The sequence below is a fragment of the Embiotoca jacksoni genome, unplaced genomic scaffold (genome assembly GCF_022577435.1).
Source record: "Embiotoca jacksoni isolate LCO1_2020_lvr unplaced genomic scaffold, fEmbJac1.0.p SCAF_51, whole genome shotgun sequence".
NCBI classification, from domain to species: Eukaryota; Metazoa; Chordata; class Actinopteri; family Embiotocidae; genus Embiotoca; species Embiotoca jacksoni.
Window position 1 is genome coordinate 1744955 of NW_027185405.1, and position 9502 is coordinate 1754456.

The 9502-nt window shown below is 44.3% G+C and overlaps 1 protein-coding gene across 1 annotated transcript; it reads right to left on the reverse strand.

The window, feature by feature from the left end:
* Positions 1–57: 57 nt before the first annotated feature.
* Positions 58–8728, reverse strand: LOC138211985 (FERM domain-containing protein 7). Its single transcript, XM_069172205.1, has 12 exons — positions 8466–8728; positions 4722–4826; positions 4593–4635; positions 4304–4382; positions 4102–4199; positions 3893–4007; positions 3372–3519; positions 2836–2931; positions 2552–2715; positions 2117–2185; positions 1889–1964; positions 58–1780 (listed from the first exon to the last, which is right to left on the reverse strand). The coding sequence occupies exons 1-12, from the start codon at positions 8592–8594 to the stop codon at positions 581–583; spliced, it is 2322 nt and encodes a 773-aa protein (XP_069028306.1). The 5' UTR covers positions 8595–8728; the 3' UTR covers positions 58–580.
* Between the last annotated feature and the right edge of the window lie 774 nt (positions 8729–9502).

Below are 9502 nucleotides of genomic sequence, written 5' to 3' on the forward strand. Positions count from 1 at the left end.
GCTCTTTTGTAATATGTAAATATTTTTGCAATGAATTAATTTACTATCTACTTGTTTAAAACTCTTTATTGACAAATGCAACTGTATAATATAAACCAAAAGTTCACATTTTTCTACAGAATTCATCCTTTATGTTAAATGACGATACATTATCCGACTACATCACCCAGAAAGTTACTCGATAAGTTCTCAGACTCTACGAAGGCATCACACCCACATGAAGACTCAACATTTAAGCCTTTAAAGTTTTCTTTTAAAAAGTGGTCAAGCTGATATAGTCAATGTCTTGTTGTCATGGCTTGTTTGACCTGCAATGGTCAACTGTGAAAGTAACATAGATACAATTTTAAAGATATTAATTCCCTAAATTTTTCGGGCTTGCAACCAAAATGTGACAAACAGCCGCCAGTTTTCAGAAGCTGAGGTTCATCGCTAAAACAAGGCCAAAAATACATTTCATCTGCCAGTACACCTCAAAACAATACAATTCACACATTTATTCTCCATCTGCAGTCTTTTTAAACAACCCTGTCAGTTTTGACTGATCATATCATGAACCCTTGTAATGTTTCATGTTTATCTACAGTGTGATTTCAGTCATCTTCGATGCTCCTTTTGTGTCCTCTGCTTCCTTTAACTCCCTTTTTGCCGTCTCCTTCACTGCTCCGTCCTCCTCCTCTTCGTCCTCGCCCTCTTCCTCCTCGTCCAGTTGGAGGCTCCCAGAGGAAAACCTCATCCTGGCTTGTCCGGCGGAACGTGCCATCTTCCCCAGCTGGGGGGGTGGGCAGTAATACGGATAAAAAACCTCCGGGTCTGAGTCGCTGTAGCTACCGGAGGTGCCGCCGATCATGCATAACGAAGCGGGGCGTTCGGGCAGAGGGGAGGAGTTTAGCGGGAGGAAGTTGGGTCTGGAGGGGCGTGTCAGGTGGGGGTAGTAACCGAGGGGACGAAACTCAGAAGCAGGGTTGAAGGCGGGGTTTGAACTCCTTGAGAGGTGGAACTTGACATCCGGTTGGCTGGCCACGCGGCGAGGCAGACCCGGGAGGAAGTTGGAGTCGTCGCTGTAATGCCCCGCCTCTGTGTGTCCAACACCCAATAGCCTCGCTCCATTGCTTCCCGGATGGTAGACCCTGGCCAATCCCAGCCCGCCTGAACCAGAGGGGCGGAGGTTCCTCCTGATTGGTGAAAGAGATGGTAAATTGTGACTTAATGGGTAGAAAGATGGGCGCGATATGCCATCCATTGTCACATAATCCCGCCGCCGAGGAGGCGGAAAACGCTCGAGTGAGGAAACGGCGACGTAGTCTGTCAAGTAGGGGTGTCGGTTGAGTGGCAAGGAACCTGCCAACGGGAATGACGGGAGGATGGGGTGATACTGGTAGGCAGGGCTGTTTGGGTAGAGAAGAACCAGCTGTTGCGCGGCATCCGGGTGCGGCTGGGGGTTGGGCCGACGTCGTGAACGGTTGCCATAGACACCGGCCAACCTTTGGGCTTGGCGCTGCGCCCCAATCCGTCCCCCCCTCATGTCCTCCATTAAAGACGTGGAGGAGGATCTGGTCTTCGGCGACGGGGTCAACTGGTGGACGGATGGAGAGAGGGGAGGAGCTTGAGAGAGGGGGCGGAACCTCTGGCTGAACTCAACAGATGAGCGGCTGCGCTTGGCCCCTCTTTCACCGATGTCGATGTCGTTGACGCCTCGGTGATGTGGGTCCAACTCGTCCTGACTGCGGACCGCCAGAGCACGACTTGACCGGCTGAACGGATTGGAGTGTTCGTACAGCTGAGGAGGTAAAACACTCACAAACATTAGAATTGTCTTCTTACTGGGCCTGAAACGATGAATTGTTTGCATTAACTAATCTCCAATTTGAATGGTAGTTTTTAGTACCTCTTTCGAGACGTCGGTCAGAAGATCAGGAGACGATCGACACTGTCTGGGATCGTGGTCTGACTGACAGCAAGTCCTGGACATACGAATGAGACATCCCGTTAGGGTTAGACAACACTTGGTGTCTCCTACAACACTGGCACTTTTTGAAGTTCAGTGGAAGTCTGAAGTATCTTTTTGCTTCCACTGCATCGTTCAATATGTCTGGCTTGGAAAATGTCTTCTCACCTCTCGAAGGGAAAAGGTTTCTTCTCTCCAGATCCCATACACTCCAACAGTTGTTTCTGGGTCCGCCCACTGCCACAGCAAAATAAGGACAAACATCTGGAATTACTCAACAGGAAAAGGTTGGGACAGGATGGGAGACCGTTGAGTAAAAGACAAACAACTTTTTAATCTTTTATTTTATACTCAAAACTGATAGATGGTTAGAGAGGATCATTTTTTGGTTGTCACCTAAATATATAATCAGCTACGTTGTTGGTGATACAAATTAAATGGAAAGAAAAATGAAAGGGACTAGTCTTTCAAGCTGCTGTGAAATGGGCGTTTTGTTACAAGGTCAACATATTTCAAGAGGAAATGTCTCCATAGAAACAGTACAGAGAGGAAAATTGCCTTAATGCACCTTTATATCACAGCAATGTGTGTTTTATGCGTTACCTGTATCTGAAGCTGGAGCCCTTACAGGACAGCAGCGTTTTGTGCGTGGCCTGGGGTTCTTCAGCCAGCCTGAAGAAAGCGTGGTACTCCACGCACGTCTTCCAGAAGGATTTACACACATCACGACTGGCCATGGCGAACTCCAGAGTATCCTTACATGATGGCTGGATGGGCGTCAAACAACACTTAGTAATACATACAGTACACTGATGAAAACATAGAGAGACCAGCTCGAAGATGAGCGACAAACACTGTAGCTTCATTAGACCGAGTCATGTCCTCACCCCAATTGTGTCGTGTAGTTTGATGAGGAAGTGTTTGCGTTTGAAGCTTAGCTTGCGGATCTTCGCCCAGCTGAACGTATTGATTTTCGTGTTTCCCTGGAAAACATAGAAGAAAAAAAATCAGTTAATTTGTCTTTCAGTGCACTAACATGCTGATGTTTAGCATGTGAACATAGATTTTAGTATTTTAAAGTGTCAATCTGCTAAACTTTCCAACATGAATTCGGTCATCACTATCATTGTATATACATGGAAAATTCTACCTATTGGTGGCGCTGTATAAAAAGTCAAGGGATCGCCAAAATCCTCAGGTTACATCCTTTGTATACTTTCAATATCTGTACCAAATTCCATGTCAATCCATTAGGTATTTGTTTAAGTACAGCTTTTTCAACAGCCAAGCTGTTAATGTGGCTAAACAGAACCTCCTGCTGACAGAATGGTAAAGCCTAGCTTTATGGAACGGCCACTTGAAAAGTTAATGCCCTCTTTATGTGTGTGTGCATTTTTAAAAAGGAATACATCTACATCCATACCTGAAAGACCAGAACTCCAGAGTGTGTGACAGCCAGGTTGATCCTCATTCCCTCCCCGTCGTGGGCAGCGTGAGGCCGGATGCCGTACATGTCCAGCTTCCTCGCCACCTCCAGCAGGTGGATGTCTGCGTCTGCTGGAGAAACTCCTCTGAAGGAATGAGACATGGGAGTGAAAGAATCCAGGGATGTATGAGGAGAGCTGGATATGGAGCTGCTGCTCCACGATGCTGCCAATGTTCTCCCAGTGGTCACTCACGGTATTGCAACAACAAAATGAATGCGGCCCATAAAGCTTTTTCCTGAAGACAACCATAATGAAAGACGGGGACACCTGTAACTGCAAACAAGGCCGGCCTTTTTATTGGCTTTGAAAAGTTAATTTTATTCTTGTTACATCATCACAATCTCAAGTCGGTTAACAAAATGAGAATTTGTGGGCGGGACCAGAAGGACAAAATGCACAACGGGGAAGAAACCTTTTTTTTGGCACATCCATCAGTCTCTGATGTTTCGTTTCATACCTGTGTTTCTTATGAAACTTGATGATTTTGTGGTCCAGATATTCCTGGTTGGGGACGTAGTGCTTCATCTCCAAATGGTGATAGTCCATCTCCTCGTCGTACTCCCCTAGCTCTGCTGTAACACGCATACAAGTCCATATTTATTTTTTCTGTGCGACTATAAGCATGTCTATATGATGGTTGGTTATGTGTCTCTTTCATATGCTTACACTGCAGTATGTGAGACACCAGCAGGGCGGCGCTGTTGTCATTACAAGTCAGACTGCCGTTAGACAAGTCCTGCTTTATCTGTAAGGCAAAAAGATACCTGCACACACGAGGACAAAGCAACACGAGGCATGTTGACTCTCAGCAAACCTCTTTATCTGACAGACTGAAATATTAACACAACGTGATAATTAGAAACGTCACCTGGTGAGGCCTCTCTTGAGTTGTCCAGGATCCGGTGGGAAGAATTTGACTATAAACCTGAAGAATAAATCGCTGGTGTCTGACGCAGGGAATAAAAAAAAAGAAGACAGGGCAGGTTCTAGATGATGAGATATGATCAGTGGGCAAAAAGAAAGGCGTGAATTGTAAAAAATGAACATGTCATGCATGGAAATGTGATCATAGAGATTAGTTTGACCATGTTTTGAACACTTCTACACGCGTGTTGCTGTTCATCATTTTGGTTATTGAATTTTTAAATGTGACTTACATTTAATCTGTTTGACCAGCGGCTTCAGCAGTTCCAACCAAACCTGCAACAGAAACACGTTGAAACAAAACAAAAAAAACAAGAACTCGAACTATTCTGTGTTTATCTGTGATGTTTGTGTTTTCTTACGTAGTTCCCGCTGTGGTGTCTGAACTCCAGCCCAAAATACTCTTTCTCCAGCAGCTTCAGATGACCACACACTTTGTTGAAGAAGTCGCCACCTAAAACCTTTTGCTGAAAGAGGGAAGACGGAGATTTAAAGTGTCTAAAGGGTGGCGAGGGTTTTAAGGGTTTAGCGAGAGGGATAATTGGATTTTTTTTTTTTAAATTGAGATGCTCTTAAAACTGAAGTCTGGGGGATTCTCCTGGGACCACAGAAAAATGTGCTCCGGCTCAGATACGTTTAAATTCACCAGAGCTTTGAATAATGAGAGTTGCATAACGACGTGTCCAATATCACAAGACAATATCATAAACCAGATAGATTTTTTTCTTGACTCTTTCTCTTCCTCTTTCCTTTAATCTCTCTGTTCCTTCTCTCCCCTCCTCTTCGCTGTCATCTCTCTAATTACCAACATGGTGTTCGTGCAGAGTTCACTTACTGCAGCCACACAGGGGGTTTTTGGTTTTGTTTTTAGTGTCTGCTGTCTGCTAGCTGGTGTTTAAAGCTCCGGCGGGGGTCACTGGACGTCCCTCATTAACTTGTCATGAGAGAGAGGAAAAGTGGGGGGAGGAGGGGGGGAGGCAGAGCAGCTGACACCGATTATAGTGAGAGCGCAGGCCTAACTGATAATTACTGGAAAACAAATGGCCGCCCACAGAACAGAACAGAACAGTTAAGTTTTAGGAGAGCGGAGAGGAAATGCAGCTTTCCAGCTGGATGGGACTCCATGTGTGGAACATGTGATGGACAACTAGTCTCAAGCAGAACACGACTGTAAACACCAAATAAATACACGTCACCGCCAGATAAATCTGTTCGACAGCCATCCCATTGTGGCGACAACCATCGGTTTGGGAACACGGCAAGTTGCTGCTTGGACTTGCACTGCCAAGGCCTGTCAATCAAACCAGGGGGCTATTGCACAATGGTATTTGCACTTTAAGGCACTCCTGCATTGGCTTCACTTTTCAGACCTGGAAGCAAGAGGCCCAGTTTAATATCCAGTCTATATTTTACAGCGTACTGATGTGTAGATAATCTGGTGTCTGGTGAGACGTTCCCGTTCTGGACGGATAGATTCATACTGAGCATGCTCAGTCTAAGGCTAACCCAAAAGGGGTTCAAATAATTCAGAACGCAAAATTTACCTAAAGTTTTAAACATGAAATGCATTAAAATGGTCCTTATCATTGATATATTATCTGTTTTGAAACCAGACCAAGTATGAACCACATTTCTGTAACGTAAACATATTGTCCTGCTGCCCGTTCCTTCTGTCCCTCTTTACACCAATCTGTCCATCCTTTCTTCTTCTCTACATCCTGTCTGATCCTTAATTGGGGTTTTGCCCTGAAGGTTGGAGGATCGGGGTCAGATGACAGAACCTCTGTTCTCACTGACATCATGAACTCCACCACATCAAACAGAAAACCTGTTTCCAACCTGAACCCCAAAACCAAGACGGCCAGCAGCTCTTTGAAGGAAAAACTCTACCTGGTCCTCACAATGATAGATGAGCAAACATCCATCCATCATCCCTCCATCCACCTCTCCATCCATCCCTCCCTCCCTCCCTCCATCCTTCCCTCCATCCCTCCCTCCCTCCATCCTTCCCTCCATCCCTCCCTCCCTCCCTCCCTCCATCCTTCCCTCCATCCCTCCCTCCATCCCTCCCTCCCTCCCTCCCTCCTTCCCTCCCTCCATCTCTCTCGCCTCCTCCTCTTAAAGATTCTACAAATGTCCTGGAGGCCGCTGGGAAACCGACAGGGAAGAAAGCATGGGCGAGGAACATGGAGCTACTTTGCCCACACAATACTGGAAGAAACACACACACACACACACACACACACACACACACACACACACACACACACACACACACACACACACACAAACAGAGTCTGTCTTTAGACAGCATTACTGCCTCTCAGGCGACGTCACCATGTTGAGAACACTTCCCCGTCACGGCTGCTCTGACCTGGATAGTCGAGCACATGGCAGTTCATCGACAGCAGAGTGTTTCCCATCCAGATGTTCACACATCACACAGCTGGAAAACATCTGCACCTCTTTGGATTACGAAATAGAAAGAGTTTTTCAGAGTGCAGTTTATTTGTCCATAAATACCTCCACCTCGTGAATCTTCGTCCCTTCCTGTCTCTCGTTGGGAAGATAAACGGCGGTGGACACAATAACATGAACACCTTTTCATAAACTCCTGTCCAGCAGTCCCGCAGCAAGTGTGACTATAATGAAGCTAATAATATTCTTTATTTTTCAGAGGCGTTAACGAAACTCATCGATCATTTTTGGCAGCTGACGTTTTGTCGTTTTGAATTTATTGTAATATTTAATATACTGAAGACTTGAGATCAGAATCAGGCCGGAACACGAGTTGATTTATGAGCTGGTGATTTTGTAAGTCGTGACGATTCACGTGTTGCAGACAAAGTCTGAAAATGTGAAACAAAACTGCCTTCATGAGCTCTTTCTGTGTCCGAAAGTAAAAACCTATAGAAGACAAAGGATTTGCATCTTTTCACAACGGAAACTTGTTCAGCTTTAATGAGAGTTTGTTTACCTCCTGAGTCTCTTTTGCCTCTTTTTTAATTGGACAAATCTGAACACAGAGATCCAGACGTGGCTGACGTGTGACAAAGGAAATATTATGCACGTAAGAGCAGCATGTCCTGGATTATCTGCACATCGTTTTCTTGATTGATCGATAGATTATTTTCTTTTATCAAAAAAGCAATAAAAAAAAAATAAAAATCTGTTTTCTTAAGACAAAAATGATGTCTTGTAAATTGCTGATTCAGCACGGTGTCACGTAAGACAAAGAAAAGCCGTTAAACATTCACATATAAGTGAATTTTTGTGAACTTTTGCTCGGTCAGTTATGAAAATGATCTATCGGTGACTAAATAGTGAGTTCAGCTTTTACATCCGGGGCTGCATACTTCCCAGCATGCACTGCACATATCTGGTAATTAAACTGGATCAAGAAAGCAATATTATGAGGTGTGTCTCATTCATTCTCCAACCAGCAGAGCTAATGGGGGGAAATCTTAATATTTGCTCAGTCTGCAGTTTATCGAGCACAAATCTGGGCAGTGTTGCATGTCAGCTGCTGTTTTGTCTTCTGTCTCTGATTGTCCAGTGAAGATGAAGCAACACAGACAGAAAGGTTTGAGGTTTGAGCAGCAGGAAGGCCCCGGCCCTTTTATTTTATTTTATTTTTCTACGTGTATGGACTGATGGAGCAGCAGCAGAAACACGTATGTCCTCTTTCAACATGGAAATATTCCATTTCAGTTTGGCACTTTAACAGAATATAAGCACAATATATATTTTGGTAGAAGCTGGAGCTCCACTGTACAAAGTCAAGTATTTAAACCCCGAATATTCAGTGTCAAACTGCAGGTTAAACCGTTTCACTGCATGATCAGTGCTGACATTATATTATAAAGCAGTGCATTTTAAGTGGAAATGTACTCTCTCCTGACATTTTTATGTAAATATTGACCCAAATCCTGCCTGAACAGGTTGTGCAAAGTCCTTGGTGTGTTCTTCTCCCCTTTTCTTTGTTTTTCAGGAAGGAGAGAAAGAAATGAACGCAGGAAAGACAGAAAAACGATCTTAAAATACGAAAGAAGTAAAAAAAAAAAAAAAAAGGTTTTATTTCCCTTTAAGAAAAAAAGACAACTTACCTCCACCTCGAACGTGCGCTCGCTGTCGTCCAGGAAGATCACGCGCAGCCGGAGCTTAGTCTCCTTGGAGACCCGGGACTTGGTCGAGAGGCTCCCGAGTCTCCGGGTCCGCGGCTGTCGGTCCTCCATCTCTCCGTTTCCCTGCGTGTTTCTCAGGAGGAACAGCAGCTGTGTCCGCCCGTTAAATCCATCTTCCTGAGAGGAAATCCCCACCCAGACACGGCTTCACGCGCTTCTCCTCATCATCACCACCACCACCACCATCATCGTCATCATCCTCCTCATCCTCTCCGGTCCGCCGGGGATCCGTGGCTGCCGCTGGAGCGCGCGCTCTCCGGATGCGTAATGGCACGCTGACGCTGGGACTGGCCGCTGATCCAACCTGTGCGCTGCAGCTGCTACTCCACCAGAAGAAAGTAACTGAGTACAGGTACTTAAGTACGTCTTTCAGGTACTTCTACTCTACCACATTACGCAACATTATTATTATTTATCTGAGAATAGACTCAGATTTTACGCACAAAACATAATGAGAAATTTATGAAATGAAACTATCAGTTTATATAACTGGATTTGAAACAGTTGATTATTAAACTGAACTGTGTTCAGTGTATTAAAAAACAATAAATCAACCTCTGCTTTCTTGGTTTTAGCTTCTTGAACTGTCGCTCAAACAAAACTTGTGATGATTTGTGTCTGTTACATGTAATATTTATGAACTCGTGAAAAAAATAACCTAAACTAACACCAAACCCTGTGGAAAACCACCCTGTGCTTTGTTATATCAGTACACATTAATATTCAGACAGTTATTGATGCATTAACATGTAAATGTCATTGTAATGTCACTGTTAGTTGGGGTGATGATAATTTAAGAATTTAATACATATTGTAAGATGATTATATGTTTTCTGGGGTCTAATTCTGCAAAGTAAATACAGATGTGAAATGTAGTGGATCAAAAAAGTACAATATAATAATAGTAAAAAATAAATATGAAGTCGAATATAATGGAATTACCAAGTCAACACAAACAA